The sequence below is a fragment of the Paramisgurnus dabryanus genome, chromosome 8 (genome assembly GCF_030506205.2).
Source record: "Paramisgurnus dabryanus chromosome 8, PD_genome_1.1, whole genome shotgun sequence".
NCBI classification, from domain to species: domain Eukaryota; kingdom Metazoa; phylum Chordata; class Actinopteri; order Cypriniformes; family Cobitidae; genus Paramisgurnus; species Paramisgurnus dabryanus.
Genome location: NC_133344.1, coordinates 29,985,663 through 30,007,585, shown reverse-complemented (window position 1 = coordinate 30,007,585; position 21,923 = coordinate 29,985,663). Strand labels below are relative to the sequence as shown.

The following is a 21,923-nucleotide window of genomic DNA, read 5'->3' as shown; positions in this document are numbered from 1 at the left end:
AAACTCTCTGCCCTCTTGTTTGAGAGTAATGATGGATCGCTGGAAGGACAGAGTTGCTGTTGTTACTGGTGCCTCAGTGGGAATCGGAGCTGCAGTAGCCAAATCTCTTGTGCAGCATGGCATGAAAGTGGTTGGTTGTGCCAGAAACGTCGAACAAATAGAGGTAACGTGAATATGTTAGATTATATATCAGGGGAGAACCGGGGGCGATTTCCTCCGAGGCTTTTTGCATTCCATGACAGCATCCTTGGCACGCTCTTCACAGACAGTTACTTTTGTCCCGCTGCTAATACTGTTGTGTTGAAAATTGATATCATTATTTTCATAGTGTTCAAACTGTTAAAAATGTTTTCTTTTAAACAATTCAAGTTTGTACTGTCATGTTGCTTTTGAAACGTTTGATAAAAATGTCATAATTTTTTACAAAGATAAATGACAAAACAAGTTTGCAGTCACATATGAACGATTTGAATATTTACTAAAAACAAGTGTATAACACAAACATCTATCTTGTTCTGTTGTGTTGACCCACTTGCAGGGGCGTAGCAACCGGGGGGGACGGGGGGGTCATGACCCCCCCACTTTTACTGTGCGTTCACAAGGCCACCAAGCATCAAAGTGGCCAGAAGTCATAAATTTTTAATGAGAGACGGAGGCGAGCTCCGGCGAGCAACAGCGCAGTGCGTCATGTACAGTGTTCTCTGATTTGTTACTTAGATTTGAGTGAACTAACATTCAGCCAATCACAGAGCGTGTCTGTATGAGCTTCAAATCTCTTGTTGCTCTTGTGAAGTTTCGTTTGTTCATTTACTTTTGCTATTACGCCGTCTGGGATAAAATGCACCCCAGAAAAAAGCAAAGGACGATTAGCCTACATAATTTTTTCAAACACACGTTAGATAATGTTGCAGTATGTCGTGATGACACAAATCACGAGATAAAGTTTTCATGTTATGATTTAACCTACTGTAGTTAAAATACACTATGGAGTCGGACCTCCTCACGCTGCGCAGGATTCAGCGTGGGTTGCACAGATTAAAATAAGCAGAGTTTAGAGCTAAAATATGGTTTGTTTATCTCAGTTTAATTTTAATTCGAGTTGTGTTGCACCACTTACATTTAAACACAGCTTACAAACCTTATAATATAGATTAAAACTTATTTATGTTAAACCCATCATCTGCGCTGATGAATCTGCCGGTGTAATTAAACAGCAACAAATGTTGACGTTGTCATTCATAAAGAAAATAAACAGTTTATGCAGGCAAATGTAATATATTTTTTTGTAGCCTATATTATAAATCACTATACATCGGTAATCTAAAGATCTTATTCAAATAAAAACATTTGACAATCATTAAAACAATCAATTGTATTGATTAACGAAGCAATGTGGCAGGAAATATTGCGAAGCTCAGTTATTGTGATATAATGAATGAACAAGATGTTCCGACGCGACGCATTTGTCATGAAGCACCGCCGTGTGTCCGTTTATTCACTGCTCTCAGTTTCTGACTGGAGCGCGCATGACAGAGGAGAAGCGCATACGAGCATCGGGAGCTGTCACTGATAGTGTTAAGTAATATTTTTAAGCCGTCAAACTCACTCTGTTGAGACGTTATAATAAACGCATCTTTGAATAGTGCCACCACGCTCGCGGTGTCTGTTTCTGATGATTTAGCCACATATTTAATTGTAGAAAATCTATTTGAACTCATCAAACATTAAAGTTAATCAGAGATTTAAAACAAAGTTTAAAGTAATGGAGCAACAGGATTAAAGATAATCTAGTTTAATTGTAAAAAGTTTGGAAGTTTTGATGTTTTGAACAGGGGGTGCTGTGAAATAAATTTTTTTTTAACAAAAAACCTATGAGCCTATAGGCCTATTTTAAATACATTTTAAAAATAAATACATTGAGTTTTAATACTTTATTGTCATATACACTTCAGTGCACACAGCCAGGGTCTGAAACATACAGACATCATCAGTTATCAGATAAATATATGCGCTATTAATCAGAAGCAGAAATACTTTGAATAATCCCAGGGAAAATTACTTTCATTATAACTTCAGATATACATACATAGAACATATTTTAATACAACATATAATATTATAACAACATAATAATAATTAAACTTCACAATTTTTAATATCCATGCGGACGAAAATATTTTACTTTCGTTTTTAAATCACACGTCGATTAACAGTGGTAAAATATTCTCACAGTAACATACCTAGTATATTTTTATATAGATCTTTTTTTTTACTAAATAATACTATTACTGTCTTTTTTAACTTACAATTCATAAATGGAACAAAAATAATAATGGGTTTAGTTCTGATATTGTATACTTTTATAAAATAAATACATTGTGTATAATTACATTTTTAGAATATATTAGGCTTTATATAAGGTTTGTACTCTAAAAATTCTTTATTTGTTACAAACAAGAGATAAAGAATTTACAAACGTTCTCATCTCACCATATCCACAGGTACATAGTCATTATATACAATAAATTCGTGGGGTAGCATTTAAATAAAAAAAAAAGATGCATTCGTTTAAAGTAAAGCATTTATTTACTTAGATGAAGCAGCTATTTACGCCTTCTAACGTCTCATAATCGGTCATCATTTATGTCCAAGAGACTCAATAATAATCTTTTACATTTTAATCCTTTAATTTTTCATATTAAAAAGCGTTTTTGTGCTTCTTCGCATTCATGTATGTGATAAGCAAACCCGCGTTGTCATCCCGTTAATACTGTATGCGCATAATATCAACGCGCTCTTTACTATAGCAAAAGACACTCGCGTCGCGCATTGCGCCGGTTGTATAATAGAGTCCAAAGTCTCTCATGAGCTAGGGGACGAATGCCCAGGGAGTTCAGAATTCCTGTGTGGGCATGCATTAGCCAAAGGTGTGTGAGTCTATTCTGGGTCATGGTGCTGCTTACCCATGTCTTCAAAAGACGCAAGGCGGAGAAAGTGCGCTCGGATGAGGCCACGGAGATGGGTAGGCACAGACAGTAATGAAATTAAAATCCTAACATACGTGTGTCAAAAATAATCTCCTAAAATATTCATAAGTAATATATAAATTGTGCAAAATATTTTTACTTAAAAAAAATCTCCCTCTCGCCAACAGTGGGTGCTACAGCACCCACAGCACCCCCACTTCCCAGGGCCATGTATGATTAAATAACTTACTTCCATCTTGAAAATATTAAAAACTTGTAAATACATTGATTTAGGTTTTATTGCTATATTTTCATAAAATGTATGTTGTATAAAATTAGTGTAGATGTAATCTGTATATTCATCAAAATACAAATGTAGTGTAACTGAAATATTGTAACTATCATAAAATATCTTTATTTCATAAAAATAAAGTAGGCTATAGATGGTCTCACATTGGTTTCAAAGTCCTGCAGTATTTTTAAATTGTGAGTATGATTTCACAAATATAGGTTCATGTAAGCTATCATGGCATGTTCCCAAAATTGCCACTAGGTGCTGTAAAATGCCAATTGGTATTCTATTTTGGAATGTATTATTATGAACAGCAGCTTTACTGTCCCCCCCACTTTTAAAATGGCTGCTACGCCCCTGCCCACTTGTGTCTTACGTTCTTCCCTGCTGACAGGGTCAACAATGCGCTCCCTATGTTCAAAGTGAAATTATACCGAATCCGTTTTACATTTGTTCAAAACTCCACCTGGTATTGATAGCCCACACTTGTGAGTTACTGACCATAGCAAAAATCAAATTTTCTCAAACATTATCTTTTAAAATAATTTTTTTCTGAGAAATGGTACTTTAAAAATTGTACCGCTTGCAGGCAAGAAACAGATTGTGTAGGCCTATTGATGATGTTCCTGAATAAGGACAGTGTACTTTATGAAAGGCATTCCAAGCGTTTTCCTCAGTTATTACACTTTTGATATGTTATAGTTCTGTTAATAAAACCAACAATGTTCAGTACACTGTAAAATATCTTTTAAAGTTGAAATGACTTTAAAAAAAATTATGAATTAAAGAATTTTTACAGTGTTGTAACTAGTAGCACAAGACACACCCATTGAAATAGTTAAGATAAGATAAGAGCACAATTGCTTAACATTAATGTATTTGTTTACATTTCAACTTATAACAGACGGGAACACGGATGCTGCAAATAATATTGACATACACAGTTTAATATTACACTAAAACAAATATTATTGTTTTTGTAATAACATATATGACATTATATTCACAAATGATTAAACCACAGTGTGTTTCCGTGACATCTAAACGTCTTGTCTCAGGTGACAAAGGTAACAGGTGAAAGTAAACAGGTGACATTCCACCTAAACAGTAGCATTTGCATGTTGTAACTTGTCATAATTTCAAAAAAAATTGTCAATCTCAGGTAACTAGTTTATTTTTTTAACATGGTTTCCTAATGGAGGATGGAGTCATTTTGGTAACGGGACTGAAAGAAACAGGAGGACTTAGTTTTTTGCGTATACATCAAATATAGCTGCGTTGAACCATGCTAATAGCACGAGGACACTGAGCAAATTCTAGTGATTTAGTTTTGCTCATTTTTCCGTGGCATTCTCACGGATCTCCGTATTTTTCCGGACTTTCTTTTTCGTGGCATTCTCGCGGATTGGTTACTCAACTGCTTTGTCCTATTTTCTTACCATTTTCGCTACGGTTTAGGGTTAGATTTACATAAAATGACATCCCTACCCAAACCCAACTCTAACCCCAATGCCAGGAGACAATTGTTTAAAGTTTAGAAAACATAAAAGAATACATCAGAAAAAAAATAATATAAAACAATACTTAAAGTGACATACTAACGCAAACACCAAATCTAACCCTAAACCGAAGCGACAATGGTTTGAAAATAGGAAAAAGCAGTTGAGTAACCAATCCGTGAGAATGCCACGGAAAAGAAAGTCTGTGGGAAAATGCGGAGATCGGTGAAAATGCCACGGAAAAATGAGCAAAAAATTCTGTGACTATCCCACGGAACTTTGTGAGATCATGTTGTTTAAAATAAAGCCTACCCATGACATTCAAATACAGGACAGAACATTAAGATTGATATTCGTAGCATCAATATCATATAATATACAGAAATAAAGAGAAAAGCAACTTCTTTCACCAATTGGGCTTACACCCGGTCGTAAGACTAGTCTGGACGTAAAATGTGCTTTATGTCCTAGAATTTACACCTGTTGCACCAATTAGGCGTATAGCGTACGTCCGAGACTAAATCTTTACGTCTAGTCAAAGGTAGGCGTGAGTACTTGTTTCTAAGGCAAAATTAAAATAATAAATAATGCATACATTTACAAGACGGCGTACTTGTAAATGTAAGCTTTTTAAAAAAAAGTGCTTTACACACGTCTAGCTTGTGCAACCGGCCAGAACAGGATGTAACTTCCTCATGAAATGTGACTATTCCTAAATTTTCAGAGGGGGAAACGTGTTGGGCATGTAAACGCCACTAGGGGGCAGTGTATGTGCAATGTTGTTGTTACTTTCTGGTGTGGCCAGTCACGGAGCTGCGTGTAGTTCAGTATTGAACGTGATGACATTTATCCGTGTCTGGGGACATGGGGAACTTTATATAACACTGAATTAATTAATTTTGTTAAGTAGAGATAGTTTTGAAAACACTTTAAAATCTCAACTTTAAAAAAATGCTTACTCTTCCTTTAACCCCTTCCGATTCTAGCATATGCAACTCTTAAGCAATTCTGTAACTTATTTGTACGTACTGGATGCACTTCTGTTTACTTCCCTCTTCACAATGACTCACTTTATTGTAATCCCTTAGCTGTAAGTTTTTTTCTTTGTAACCCTTATGTGAGAATTTGATACAGATGAACCCAAGCACAGACAGCAGATGAACACAGAAACTTAAAAAAAAAAAAAAAATCCCACGAGGGGGCAAAACAGGACAGGATGAACACAACACTAAACTGACACTAAACTTGACACAATATACATACACTAAACTGCACAAAAAAACAAGACAACGTTAACACTTAGCATGAATACCCTTGATTGATATAAACTCACATGAAACAAACAGGAACCAATAGGAAAACAAAGCGCACGTGTACAGGACCGCAAATACAAGGACATTAAATAGGGAGAACTTAATAACATACACCTGAAAAAAATCACAAGTAAGGGATCGGAGAAAAGTGATGAGACCCGGGAAATGCGTGGTCAGAATAAACCAATACTAAAACCATGCATCTCCCACATAAAACATGGTACTGTCAGAACCCTGCCACAAAGACTAGATATAATTCAAGACAAGATTCTGACAGGACCCTGACACCTTCATAAAGTGTATATTTTTTTTCCTAGGAAATAGCATCAGAATGTGTCAAAAGTGGATTCAGTGGCACTCTGCTTCCATACAAATGTGATCTGTCTGTAGAGGAGGAAATCATATCCATGTTCACCTGGATCAAAGCTCAACATCATGGGGTCGACGTGTGCATCAATAACGCAGGCTTGGCTTTTCCAGAACCTCTATTAAATGGCAAAACCAGCAGCTGGAAGACTATGTTAGATGTAAGTGTGACACACATAAATAAATAATACATACAAATAAAAAAAAAATACATATGAAATCACAAACATCACATTTTGCAGGTGAATGTGATCGGGTTGTCAGTGTGCACCCGTGAGGCTTACCAGTCCATGAAAGAAAGAAATGTTGATGATGGTCATATCATTAACATCAACAGGTACAGGAGATTTTTATCTGACAGAGCTCTTCGATCACATTCATGTCTGTGTCATTTTAATGTATTTTACTGTGTTTTAGTTTGTGTGGACACCGGGTCATGCCCAGAGCTGACATACACTTCTACACGGCAACCAAATACGCTGTGACTGCACTAACAGAAGGTTTGCGACAAGAGTTACAGGAAACCAAGAGCCACATACGTGCCACCGTAAGAGCGACAATATTAGGAAATAACCACAACTAATAACTTGCTAGGATCTGATTCAAATGATGACTTTAATTGCTATAATATGATGATTGATGTATAAATACACTATGATGGCACTATGAATGCTTGTTCTTCAACAGAGTATATCTCCTGGTTTAGTGGAGACTATGTTCACCCCTCGCCTTTACAGTCACATGCCAGAAATTGCTGTTGCTGCTTATAAATACATAAAGGTATAGAATAGAAAACATTCAATATATAAGTTATATAAATGTGAAACATATAGGTCTCATTTTTAAATCTTGTATTTTTGTAGTGTCTACAGGCAGAAGATATAGCCAATGCAGTGGTGTATGCTTTAAGTGCTCCCGCTCATGTTCAGGTATATGTTCCTCATCACCGGAGAATATGGATTTAGTCTATTTATGACATAAATCAAATGTCGGTTTATGACAGAAAAAAATTACAGAATCAAATCTCTGTTGTGTCTTTATTTGTATTTACTGTATAGAGTCATTATAGAGTAATTCTGAGTAGGGTTGCAAAATTCTAGGAATTGTGGAAAATGTATGTGGAAATTACACAGAATATATGGGAATTGTGGCACACAGGTGAAGATGAGTCAGATGTGGAAGCTAATGTACTTTGAAAGGGAAACAGTTTGTATAAATGACCCAAATTTAACAAATAAGTTTAATTTCCTTAACTTCGGATATTTCTGGGCTTTGCAAACCCTACTTTTGAGTGATTTTTATTGAAATTTTAACAATTATTTAGTTTTTCTCTTTTTTTTGTAGGTTGGAGAACTTCAGGTGATGCCTGTGGAACAGATGTATTCCTAACTTAACAGTTCATCTACAAAATATTTCTGAAATGTTTGGCCAGGAATCTCCAACGTGTCCAACAGGTTTAGAAATGAATGTGTTCTAGGCAAAATGTCACTGAAAGAGATACAACTGTTTTTACTTGTAACATCTGATGTAATCTTTAAATAGTTTAAAGCGATACTAAAGAAAAAAAAAAGATTTACTCACCCTCAATCAATGGACGTCAAAAGCCAAAAAATGTGGGTGGGGCCAAAATTCTGGTTGCGGTTCTGGTGCGTTTTCTTCTTCTTCCTTTATTTTGTAACACCATTCCAGCATCTATGGCTATATTTATGGCGAGAACCAGGTAATACATACACAAGTTTATTCAGACAAGTTGATTTATACACAAGTTGGGGGAGGGACAATTTGGTATCTCCAATTTACCTAACTTGCGTGTTTTTGGCCTGTGGGAGGAAACCGGAGTACCCGGAGTAAACCCACGCTGACACAGGGAGAACATGCAGAAACTCCACACAGAAAGGCCACCTGCCCTAGCCGGGGCTCGAACCGGGAATCTTCTTGCTGTGAGGCAACAGTGGCCTAAAAAGTGGGTGGGTCTTGTCCCACCCACATATAATAGTTACGACGCTCATTCCTCAATCTGAGCTACATATGTCCATCATCTTTCAGAAGAGCACAATTTGAGTTATTTCAGAAAATGTCCTGGCTCTTCCAAGCTTTATAACGGGAGAAAACAGTGTCCATGACTTTCAAGCCCAAAGTGCATTTTTATTCCTGACTGGCACTGTTTTGTTCTCCACGTTTGCTATTATCACTATGCATCTTACGCTACGTCCTACACTGAAATTCTCTGGTGAATGTGCATTAGTTGTTAATGGAAGCTAGATATTTTTCCTACAAAATCGCATGGATTTCCCTCTGAAAGCCTTTATTAACCATGGACCCATGTGGATTACCTGTGAAGGATGGATGCACTTCTTAGGGCTTAAAAGTCATGTTCAAAGCTTGGAAGAGCAAGGACATTAACTAAAATAACTTGCATATGTCCTTCATCATTCAGACGAACACATTTTGTCTTGGATGGCTTGAGGATGAGTAAATTATGGGGTAATTTTCATGTTTTGCTGAAATATATATTTATCCTCTGTGTACTTTTTTATAACAGGAGAGTATTTTGATATTAAAATAAATACTCTTTTTTTCTCTACACTTAAATTTATATGTATCCCAGTGAATTAAAGGGTTTTACTCGAGTGCCTTGGAGATTTGCGTTTTCAGTACTTTAATTACCTCTTATTATCCAAAGAGCACCACTGATTCAAGAAGACCACTGCAGCACTCTCTGCTATTTCTTTCATATAAAATTATTACTATTGATTTATGCAATATCAATGCTGTTAAGTCTGAGATGTTAGTAAAATAAATTGAATTGTAAATTGAATTACTTCTAATAAACGGATGCTCTAGACCATACAGGTGTAGCTTGTTTGTAAAAAAAAAACTGCCGCATAAATGTCAACAAAGTCCCTATTGAAAAATCTTGCCCATAATGAAAAAGTGCATATCTATCACTGGTGTCCAGCAAAGGTTAGCTAGGGACAGTTAGTTAGTGTCAAGTGTGTTAATGGTACAAGTCTCCATCCTTCAATTAAGTTTTGCATTGCATTAATTTATGGTAAGATCTGACATCCGCTAGGGCTCCATGTTTTCTCATGCATGATTGGCATCTTGAGGAAAATTCCCTAGCAACTAGAAGAGTTCAGACCAGAGAGTAAATTCTCTTTACAAGAAAGAGTAGCATGAAGTGCCCATTGTTTTAATGTAGCTGTATGCCAATGTAAAACACAAGGGTAATAAATCAGAATCTCACCAGTGACTCTTACATTTTAAAAGATTTAATAACATTAAATAAGTCTGCCGTAGATGTTTAGTTCTGCAAACCGTTAAGTTGTTTAGGAAATACCTAACAGATGTTAATCTAGCCACTTTTCCTATAATTATCTCCAGCTCATTAATTCTGTCTTTATGCGCAGTCTGTCTTTGGGCAACCCCTCGCTTTTGTCTGTATGTGGACACAAACGTGCAGTTACTCAGCAAAAGCTCTCACTCTCATGGGAACAGTGATCCGCCCTCTTAACCCCATTTCCATGAACACAGCAGCACAGAACGCTGCAAAATCAATCATGAATTGTCTTTTATTCTTTGAAAGTGATCCTTTTGTACTGTTTTGGAATGTATATTATTTCATAACGTCTACACCCAATGAATGTTAGATTATTATTCCATGTCTGGGAAACAGAGAACTATGAGGCTTGACATTGTTTTCGTGTGCTCATTCTAGATCTGCTGAGTACAGCGGGGGTCACAGAGAAGGAAGTTAGGTGTGATGTCATATGGTGTGATGTTCTGTTCACACCGTAATATGAATAAACTCGGGTGATCTGTCATTTGAATAATTTAACAATGGAGAATAATAGAAATTAGCCTCCTTTAAGTTTAACCAACACATTGTTGTAGAGGTTATAATATTACACAATGTTATTTATGATGATTTGATGCTAACTTTGATGCTCCTAATCTCATTATTAGATAATATTTCGTATTTATTTATATATATATATATATATATATATATACACATATATACATACGAAATATAATATTTTATATCATAATATGTGACCCTATCTGTGAAATCCAGGGTAAAGTATTATCTAATAATGATATCAGGAGCATCAAAGTTGGATTTCAATCATTAATTTCACATTGATTCGAGTTTTTGTCATGGCCTTACTCAGTCAATATTAAAGATATCAAGGTTATTTTTTTCAAAGTCCATTTTTACTCTCTCCAATTTTTGTTCATGGGTCTTAATCGCAGTTAGGAAAACAACTAAAATCTTTTTAAATGACACGAAAACTGAAGGTTTTTAAATATATTTGTGGCCTGCATATTTAAAATAAAGTGTTAAATAAGTATGTATGGGTTTTGCCCCAAACCCTATACTTATAAGCCCTGCATTAAAATAATTATCCGGACCATTGAATAATTATAAATGTTCAAACCAACTACTTTTTTTGCATAATTGTACACCATTTCATCAGTCTTATGCAAATTTCTTGTAGTTTAAATGTATGCTCACTTGCACTGTCAGAAAAAAGGAACAAAAGCTGTCACTGGGATGGTACCCTTTAAAAAGCACCAGTATGTCCCTTTGATATACTAAAATGCCCTCTGTAGGTACAAAGGTGTACTTTTCGAAAAGGTACAGCCCCCATTTGCACTCTGCACTTAAATTATTAAGTTTAATCAACTTAAAATTACAATTCATTTCAATGTTTTTACTAGAAAGGAGTTGCTAAATAAATTATAAAAACTTAAGTTGAAATAACTTAAGCTAATTCAAGTTTATTTATATAATTTCAAAATGGAAGTGCAACAAGGATTTTTTATTTCCATGCAATTTCCAGCACAAGCATGTGAGGGTCAGCTGATATGAGATTTGAGTGTTACAATACTCATTTAATGGATGGGGTTGTGTGAGGCACTTAAACCAGATTATCCTTTATGAAGAATGTGACCCTATTTCACTCTTAAGACCTCTAGCAATATAGCAGAACCAAAGTCTCGCTGCTAGAATAAATGCCATCATACAGTAAACTGCAGGTATTCAGACAGGTTTCATGTCATAATATCTCAGGTTACCCATAAGTACACAAAACACCTCCACATGGTTTAATAAAAACAAAACCCCATACGGTTAAGCATAGGAATGTTTTTAAACAACTCAGCCATTGGAGAACCCACACTGCTTTTATTTACTTTATTCAGAAATCGTGTTGAGAAACAGATGCTTGATAAAATTGACCTGACAGTCAATCTACCATCAGTGGATCTAAAATAACAGAGTAGTTAAAAACATGCTGCGTATTAAAACAACTTCACTCCATATCATGTGGCATAACTGACCACCATGCAGAGCTTATCGAATATCATTCTCTCTTAGCTTTTCCTCGTTTGTTCCTGGTTCCTCGCTCCTTGGTTTTCTTCCCCTTTAGGGTTTTAGGACCGCGCGTCACCATCGATGGAGTGTTAGTCTGTGCGAGAGGTAATGTTGGAGTTGTACTCATCTTAAGGTCAGCTGACTGAACTACGGTGTCCTCCTGAGTCAAAGTAGGGAGTGGCGTTGTATCCGTTTCAGCAGGCAAAACAACTTCATAACAGATTTTGACTACACGCCTGTCGTTGGAAGATTTGGAGTGTTCCTCTATAAATGTTCTTCTTCCCTTGGCGCCCTTTGAACTTTTTTTGTTTTTTGGAGGTGCACTTGATGATGTAAGGTTTTCGAGCCGGTCCAAGCCTAATCTCTCTGGTAGCCCTACTGTCACCCCATTTGTACCGGGATCCAGTAGGGAATCTCTTGAGGTGAGATCTTGATGGGGTTCTTCTGTAGAGGAAGCTTTGAAGATTTTCTTCATTCTCTTTCTTCCTTCTCGCTGCCTTGAATTTGGCCTTTTGGTTCTCACAATGGGTGTATTTTGTGGATTGGATGTGGTGACTATAGGTCTCCTTTCTTCATTGTGCTCTGTGCCGTGTGGCATCTCTTTTCTTACCTCAATAATGGGACTCTCTGTTGTTGCGAGGTTTACGCCATCTGTTGAATTCGCTACTTCCTTCGGGTGTGCATGGGTGGCTTCTGTAGTTTTCCTTGTCTTTTTCTTTTCATTTCTATGTCTCAGCTTTGGTATTACGGGCTTAGCACGAGTAGTTGGGACAGTGTGAGATGTAGGTGTGATGTATGTGTTGTTTTCTTGTCCTTGCTGTATCTCTTGATCTTTCTTTGTACTTGCTGAAGTGGACACAACCTCCTGACTGTCATTAACCGTCCTCTGAGGATCATCTCTCATCATCTTATTACCTACAGCGTCAAGCTCACCGTTCATGAAATTGTTCTCCGTTGTGCTTAATTTTTTGATGTTCGCATCAAAATTATTTTTACCTTTGACCTCATCTTGCACTTGACTTGCAGGAGGTGGAGCTGATGTTCCTTCATCGACCTTCAGCACGGCTTCAAGTTTTTGGTTTTTCTTTCTGCCTTTACCCTTTCCCCTTCTCTTTTTGTTCTCTTTTTTCTTTTTGCCCGAATTCTTCTTCTTCTTTCTTTCTGACGTCTGCGTTTCTCCTTTTTCTGTGTCTGTGGATGAGCTTTGCGAGGTGGAGACCGTGGCGAGAACTTTGATGAAATCCTCTGCGGCCGTCACCACGTTCGTGAGCGAGGGCTCTTCAGGGGTGGCGGTCTTCGATTTGGAAAATGTCGATTGGGTCGTTTGAGTCTCGTCATGCTTTTCTTCCTCTGACTCTTTCGATTTGGGAGGAGCTATAGTTAATACATCAATGACATCAATGCCCCCGAAGTCGTAGGGAATGGACTCTTTGATCACTGCAACGGGAACTTTGTCGTACCTTTTACACCTTTGATAGATCGAAAAGTAAAAGCACATTTATTACGCCACTGTAGCAGGACAGATTTACATTTAGCTTCAATATTTTACATTTTAATACTTACATCCCATACCAGTGGCGCTCCACACACTGCTCTTCATAAGTGAACTCAAAACAGGGCACTTCAATTACATTAAAGAAGGCTTGTCCAACCACTCGGGAAGAGGTGTGATTGACTTGTCTCAGGCATTCTTTCAACCTGTTTGATACACAGGTACACATATTTCCTGGTTAAAATTCATTAATAGCTGTATTCATAAATATTAATTAAGGATCAACAAATGAACCGCAACTGTATATATTATCAGTTAAACATGCACATTTATTTTTTTTTAGTTTACAGTTAACATTAATAACTAGTTATTGATTTAAAGGCATATTTTTGGAAGTGTATGTCTTAAGTACAGTAGCTGTTCATCATTTAATATACTTTTAAACTTGTCCTTTCACCCTGCAGTCTGACAAATGAGTTTTCCATGTCAGCCTTAATTAACATCACAACAGGCAGGCTATAGCAATTATACAAGAATGAGAAATATGTAGTATAAAGTAGTTTTTAGATTAAATGCAGCCCATCATACCGCAGGGCATGTCTGTCATTTATCACACTTGTATATCTGGACCACAACTCCTACACTACAAAATAAAAGTGCTATTAAGGATTCTTACAAATAAAGGTGCTTAAAAGATTCTTCACTGTAATGCCATAGTAGATCTATTTATGATTCCTCAAAGAACCATTTAGTCAAAGGTGCTTATTAGAATCATTTCTTTCATAACTTTTATTTCATATTTTTTACTACAAAGAACTTTTTCCTAAACAGAAAGGTTCTGCTGATGGTAAAGGTTCCTTGTGAATCCATTCAGCCAAAAAAGGTTTTTCTATGGCATCACGAAACACCTTATTTTCTAGTGTATGCCACAAATGAAACATTTTTGGTGCCCTAAAGAACCATTCAGTCAAAGGTTGTTAAAATCATCACTTTTTATAATCTTTGAAAAAAAAATTCACTAAAGAGGGTCTCCGACCCTTTTCCTGGTAAGCTACCCGCTTTATCAATGTGTTCAGGGTTGCTTTATAATTACAGACAGGTGCGTTGGAGCTGGGTTGGACCTGAAGTCTGCAGGAAGGTAGCTCACCAGGAACAGGGTTGAAGACACCTGCTTTAGTGCAACAGATGTTAAAGGTACTGTAAAAATGAATGGTTGCCTTAAATTTTAAGTATAATCGACTTTGCTTTACGTGGCATTTCAACTTACAATTTTATTTTGATTAGTGCTGTAACTTATCAAATAAAATAAAGTTGAAATAACTTAAGCTTAAAATTCAACGTTATTTTATTTACAGCAGCTCATCACTATTCAAGATAAATGTAATGACATTGTAAAGCCAAGTTGAACATCCCTAAAGTTCAAGGGAACCAGTCACTTTTACAGCTCGACCAAGAACCTGCTAGGAAGCTTTATTTTAAGATGTGTATATGAAACTTACTGATTGTCACAGTCGCAGTGGCTGAGGGAGTGCCATTTAAAATTGGTGTATCCATAGTTGGAGGAGAACGCATGAATGACGTAGGGGCAGTGATCGTGCACGCGACAGCATTTGTCTGTTTCCGCGAATTCACCTGCACAAAATTCAGTAGCAGTTTAATAACCTCTAATTCATTGTGGGCATTTACAAAACGGAATCAAATTATACGTAAGCTAATGCAACTCACCCAGTTGGTCATAATGGTCCGCAATGTTTCCCGCACCACACCAAAGTGTACCCGGATAAGTGAAACCTCGTTTCGATCGACGTAGCTTGTCATTGTTGTTTTCAGCATCCGACTCTTTTGGTTTTGTTGTCACGATCACGTTTCTGTCGCCTTTCGTCTTCAACTTGTTACAATTCGCTTTGGCTTCCGACAACCCGGTCAAACTCGGCTTCAAATCAGAGTTCACCTTTTGCTCTCTTAAACCGAGTCTGCATACGTGCATGAAGGATTTCACTTGCATTTGATTTTGGATGACAGAGCAGTCCAGCAAACGTCCTTGAGAGTCGTGTAACGAGCGAACCTCTTCCACCCCATCGGTGACCTGATGGAGATGATGGTCACCTGCCATTGAACCTTTTGCGCACATGGTGTTGTTCAGCATGTAAAACAACTCTTTGCTTTCCTTTTCAGCATCCAAAGAGGTCAACAATTCCCCTTTGACGAAGTTTCTGTCTACGTAGGACAGAAAGACAAAAAGCACGGACCACATCGCGGCGGGCGGCACTTTCAGCACCACGAAGTCTCAGACAGCACCTCAGCCTCTCCAAGCAGCACCGGCTTCTTTCAAAGTCTGCTGTGGGTATTAATATGTTGTCGGTCAATAATGGGAGGGGTTTGTCATTTAATTAACCCTCTCCTCCACGAATGAACTCCAATAGTACATCTGTTCTCTCCTCCTGTCGTCTCGTGGCGCGTGAACAATGTGGAATGATTTCCAATGGCGCCTTTATACATGAATCTTTCCCTGCGCATCGGCTATCCCAGGCTACATTTGCAAGACGCAAATTCATTCTCCACTTATTTGCAAGAGTTGCAAATTATCCAGGAAGAGATCAAAATGAACTTTAGTGAAATGAGTCATTGGAAGAGAAATCACTACTATTTCACACATTTGATGATGATTTAACTTTAATGTCCGTTCAGATTTCAAAGAACAGAAATGTATCTTTGATACTTGTTTAAAAAATCTAGCAGACAATATTATACATACACTTACGTACAGATAAAATCATTTAAACATATATTGTTAAATATATATTTACACTCTTTAAAAATGCAACATTTTCAATGTTAATTTAAACCAGTGGTTTGGTTTGGTTTGGTTTGTCTATATTAACGATCCAGCATTCTAGCTGTACGTTTCGTAATATAACATTTTTTTATATTACTTTAAGACAATGAAAAAACACATTAAAATTCGAAGCATAAATCAATACAAAAAACCACAAGAATTACAAGTAGGCTACGTCAAGAAAACAAAGAATTTCACAACCACAAAATACAATTCAATTCAATAAACCACTTTTATTTTTTTTTATCAAACATGTTGTTTTGTGTACGTGCATTGACATTCTGTACACTTCTGCGTTGTAATGGATATCTGAGCATTGACCGCAAATAACCCCCATCGCTTCCAACACCTCGAGATTTACTTTGATGACGCAGCAAGAGGGAGGTTCCTGTCGCGCTTTCCATAGTAACAAGAGATGGGGTGATTCTCCCAAACCAACGAGATTGGGCTTTCTAATGCCACAAAGGAATGGGTAGTGACCTAATTTGGAACAGTGGGCTTTTTCAATGCGAGCGAATCTAGATCTCCATGCAGTTACATTTGTTGTGCACATCGGTCAGTGTCCGTATCTTGTCCTATGGTTACATGGATCCTAACTTTAGGATCTTTTTCAAGTAGACTTTAGGCGCCACTACGATAAAAAAAAGAGTAATTTTAGGAGAGAATACACGTTTGTCCATATGTAAATATAGTTGATTTAACTAAAAAGAAAGACACATTCAAATGCGCATGCTGCGCACGATAAAGCACGAAGATTTTTTGTTTTTTACTTCTCATTAAAGAATCGTGTGATGCAAATTCTCAAGTTCAGATGATATTCAGTATTTTTTTTTTAAACAAATGACTACGACATATATTTGCTGACGAGACTAATACGTAGGAAATTTGAGAGTGTGCAAGTTCAAATTTAAAATAAATATGGTATAGCCTATATGTTTTAAGATCCGCATTGGGCTTTAAAAAAAAAAAATCGGATTGGTGGGGGAGGAAAGTGATGTAAAATCACCAGAGGGAACATGAGACTTGGTGGACAAGTACATCTGTCCGATGTATTTATTAATTTATTGGTTTTTAAAACGTTTGCCAGTACATTAATCACCGCGTGTTATCTCAGAAATTATATTACACACTGTATAATTTATACAGTCTTGTTTTAAAAATGATTGTGTTGTTTATAGATTTTATTAGCTTGCTATATCGCAATATTTCTTGTTTACTATGACAAGTTGTGCCCTAGACGACACAAAGTTGAGATACAGGTCTAATTGAAAGTATGAAAACGAAACATTAAATAAAAACAATAGGCTACATTAAATTTGTAACAGGAGGGTACGAAATGTATAAAGGTTAAAATGTTTCAATGCATAAAGGTGTCCATATATTATTGCACTGTTAAAGTATTGATGTGGTCTAAAAACCTGACACTATTTTGTTGTTCACACGCATTGCCACCGTCCACAACAAAATGCTTAGGCTATCACTGTAAAAATATAATTACATTATATTATGCCTAATTGAAATGAATTATAAAATAAAAAATGAATTAATAAAATTATTATAAAGTCATGTCAATATGTGCACACTTCCAGTTTGTACAGTTGTTAAATTTCCCATGAAGGCTATTCACGATTCGCCTCCCTCCGGACTACATTTCCCAGCATGCTCCTCAATCCCTCACCTGTTTCATGTCTACAGTCATCCTCACCTAGCCTGGTATAACCAGACTCTCGTACATTCATTTCATTTGTACAGAGAGTCTGGCCACGCTCCATAGCAAACCATTACTTCCGTTAAGGAGGGTCCATTGTTGAAGTTTAAAACTATTGGATATGCCCAGAGTCACTCAGGATCTGCCAAAGCCAATCGCTAACATGTGGTCGTGACGTATATCATGCACCGAAACCGCCTGGAAACAACAAGTCAGAATAATCAAACAAACAAAAGTTAGCAAACCTGGTTCTTGCTCCGGCTTTAACTTGTGTATATTCGGCAGTTTTGCAACAACGGACCGAATAGCTTTTCTCACGTCTTTCTCCGCTGCCATTACTGAACTACAACTCAAACTGACGCACGACCTCAACGTCATTGTTCTTAGCCACCCCCATCTGTTCGCTGATTGGTCCTGCAGATTTTTGCAGGAGAAAACGAAACTCTATAGAGAAATACCAGACGTACTGCTGAAGCGAAATGAAAAATAAGCGGAAGCACGTAGGAGGGCGGAGCCAGGCTAATCCTCACCCGCCAGAGATCAGCATCATTAGTCTTGTTCGACTTCATGCGGCGCCACACGAATCCACAGCTGGATGACGTCAAAGTACCGCGAGAGCGATAATTTCATGAATTACTAGGCTTGTTTGAGATGAGCAAATTCTGCGCAGAATCGATCACCGGTGATCAGCGCAAGATGCATTCCGGTTAGAAAAGTGTCCGACTTACGTCCGACTTGCTCTGATGTCACGCTGACGTGTACAAAATAACTCTCGCGATGGAGAGGCGGGCTCGTCGGATTCTACAGCCGAGCGCAGTTGCTCTCCACCGACTGCGTTGACGAAAAGCACGATGGGAAAAGACTTGCTGACGACACAGCTTAATGCTGATTTGCCCGGGAATGTCAGCTGATGACTTTTTAATTCTAAAAACTCCACTTCCTGTAGTAGTTTTTATATTTATTCAACTTGTTCGTGACTTATGACATTGATATTATTAATAAATTCCTTTAAACTTTTGTAATGGTGTTGTATTATTTGTACAGTGTGCTGTATATATTTCACACAGAAACGAATTTGTATTACGTCTAGACTTAGATTACATCCCAACATTTACTAAGAAGCCTTTTCCAATAATGAACAGTTCAGCTTTGTGATTCTCCTTATAAACATCTTAATGTAAATGCATTTGTTGGTATTTCAGTTGCATCTATTTAATCCGCGATAAAATACGCGAACGCGATCTCTTCCATTGCTGACGTTTGCAGTCAACAACACTGCGAGATTCATGAAGCGTCCGGCTTGCCTCCACTTTTTTCACTCCTCCCCTCACTGCAGCCGGCTACTCTCGCCTATATTTCAGGCGAGGCAAGCTGCATCTCAAACAAGCCTAATTCGGAGGAGTTTGCTTTAAAATCGCTCTCGCGGAACTTTGACGTCATGTGGCTGTCGGTTCTTGCGGTCACTTCATTTAAGATTATCAATCTGCTTTTTCTCATTGTTCTCTGGGGTGTATATGTATACGGTTAACTTACCATCAGATTAACACCGAACCCTGGGTTGATTAACCCAAAACTTGCTTATTTGGGGTATGTCTGTTCCAACATGAAAGTGACTCTAAATAAGAAATAACATTATCCTAAAAAACAATGATTTCTGTCAAAATTATAATTTTAAGGATCGGCTTAGAAGTGTGTGATTACAAAACAGATATAATTAATTAATTAATACATTTAGAAAATCCATTTTACCGCATTTAATCAAGTCCGATATTTATATTTCATGATGTCTCAAATGTTTTGTCTGTACTACACAATAGCCTGAAAAATAATCTTAGATTTTATATATGATTTTAAATATGTACTCATTATGAATATCTTTTGTGGCATATAAATATTATTATAGTGCATTTTATGTATACACAATACAATTCACTATATTATTTATTACTTATTATCTTACTTCTGCATGTTCCTAAAAATGTTAAAGCCTGTTTTAATGCCTCATCTTCGTCCATGTTTCTTCATCACAGTCACTCCAGTGACAATGCTTTTACATTTCATCGACTCATCAAAATAAGTTATACACTTTTAAATTGTTTTGAGTCCAGTAGGGCAGTGTTTGTGTTGACTGAACAGAAACGAAATTAATTTCATTACAATCCAAATGACCTTTTCTCATTATTATTGCTTTAGGTTGCCGTTCTCAAAGTTAGAAACTGCATTCATTCAGTACCCCAGTATTAAAGGGGCGGTGAATTTATTGATTTTATTGTTTTATACTGTTGTCTGATATCTACTTATGATGTTCGCGTGGTTTTTACATTCAAAAACATCAAAAACAATAAGTAATAGGCTATTTTGTAACATGGATTAGTGGCTGTCTGGAGAAATGGTTCGTTTGAAGGGGCGGGCCGCACTGAAGACCTGGATGTAAACACCCACTGCTATGATTGGACAGCTTCATTACCCGTCAATACATGTGGGCAAATGTTTTAAAAACATTAATGTGTAAAAATAGCAGCCGAACACATATATGTTTGAGCCACAAAAGATTCTGGGTGCTAAAGATGATACACATAAATGACAATACGTATAGTAAAGTAGAAACATAAATTTAAACTGGACGTGACTAAAGTACCGTATACAACACAGTAAGCGCGCATCAGAATCTAAACTGCGGCTGATAAATCCTTATCAATAACTTTGTATATTTCTATTGTGCTTGTGAGGTTGCTCTTAGATACACGTAAAGTTACATACCACAGTTATATGATAAAAAAGCTTTGTTGAGTGTTGGACCTCTCAAACGCAACTCACCTAAATTACCGTATACAACACAGTAAGCGGGCATCAGAATCTAAACTGCAGCTGATAAATCCTTCTTTATCAATAACACTGTATATTTCTACCGTTAAATTACAGTCGTGTTGTTAAGTGGTGTATCTTTAATAATCGTTAATGTTTTTAGTACATTAAAACAGTCAAACATACGTGTTTAGACACGGATGTTAAAACAGACATATCAAGCGATCTCTTCTAACAAAGGAATAGCGAAACGCAGTAACTTAAATAAACTTACTGTTTACTGCTGTGTCATTGTTGTCAGATCCAATATAAGTGGTGCTTTTAATCACAGTCTCTCTGCAAATCCAGCATCGACTTCTTTACAAATGAATCCGTGTACACAAAGTAAACAAACACTCCCCACTCGAGCTGGAACTTCTTCAAAAGCAAACTTTATCCACGCATTACTAATGTTGAGACTCCGTTATCCAGCGTCTGTGTTTTTCCCATAGACCGTTCTTCCACAACCGAAAATGCGTTTCCATGGTTACTTCAGATCACCACGTCAAAATAAAAGTCTCTCAGAAAAAATGTATTTAAAAGTCATTTTGGTTACATTTGGCAATCTTTAAATACATGTTTACTTATTGTTGAGACACACGTGTGTCACGCGAACAGTGTTGTAATGTAACGAAGTAAAAATACTTCGTTACTGTACTTAAGTAGAAATTTCACGTATCTGTACTTTACTTCGCTATTTAAATTTATGTCAACTTTCACTTTTACTCCACTACATTTTCTAGATAAAATATATACTTTTACTCCGATACATTTCCACTAAGCATATTCGTTACTCGTTACTACAAAATAAAATCAGAAGAAATGTGTTCGACCTCAAGGGAGGTTTTGGCGAATCAGTGCTTCTAGATTGCATTACGCACGCTCCGCACACTCTCTCTGTGTCCCAAACCGCCTACTTCCATCCTATATAGTAGGCAAAGAATACGAGAAGTAGTGCTTTTTGGCTACTATATAGTATGGAAGTATACGGTTTGGGACGCAGCGTCTATTTCACGCACACTCTATTTTAGCGTAGTGTTGCTAAAGGAGGAGGAAGCAACTGTAACTGCAATGAAAGCACCTACTGGAGGACCACCCCGATGATGAACAGGGTGAGAAAGCTAACGTTATACACCCGTGGACGTATTTGTAAGAAATGTTTTTATACATTCGAATTAAAGATTCCCGATTACCGAATAAAGTGCCTCTTATGCCTACCGAAAATCA

The 21,923-nt window shown here is 36.9% G+C and overlaps 2 protein-coding genes across 2 annotated transcripts; one reads left to right on the top strand and one right to left on the bottom strand.

Annotated features, from left to right (window-relative positions):
• On the top strand, positions 1-9,284 carry LOC135771299 (dehydrogenase/reductase SDR family member 11-like). The gene is made up of 7 exons (XM_065281501.2): positions 1-163; positions 6,388-6,597; positions 6,679-6,773; positions 6,854-6,983; positions 7,124-7,216; positions 7,300-7,365; positions 7,781-9,284. Exons 1-7 carry the CDS (start codon positions 29-31, stop codon positions 7,823-7,825), a joined length of 774 nt encoding a protein of 257 aa, XP_065137573.1. The 5' UTR covers positions 1-28; the 3' UTR covers positions 7,826-9,284.
• Positions 9,285-11,607: 2,323 nt separating this feature from the next.
• Positions 11,608-16,034, bottom strand: proca1 (protein interacting with cyclin A1). The gene is made up of 4 exons (XM_065281499.2): positions 15,034-16,034; positions 14,808-14,940; positions 13,380-13,514; positions 11,608-13,285 (listed from the first exon to the last, which is right to left on the bottom strand). Exons 1-4 carry the CDS (start codon positions 15,560-15,562, stop codon positions 11,806-11,808), a joined length of 2,277 nt encoding a protein of 758 aa, XP_065137571.1. The 5' UTR covers positions 15,563-16,034; the 3' UTR covers positions 11,608-11,805.
• Between the last annotated feature and the right edge of the window lie 5,889 nt (positions 16,035-21,923).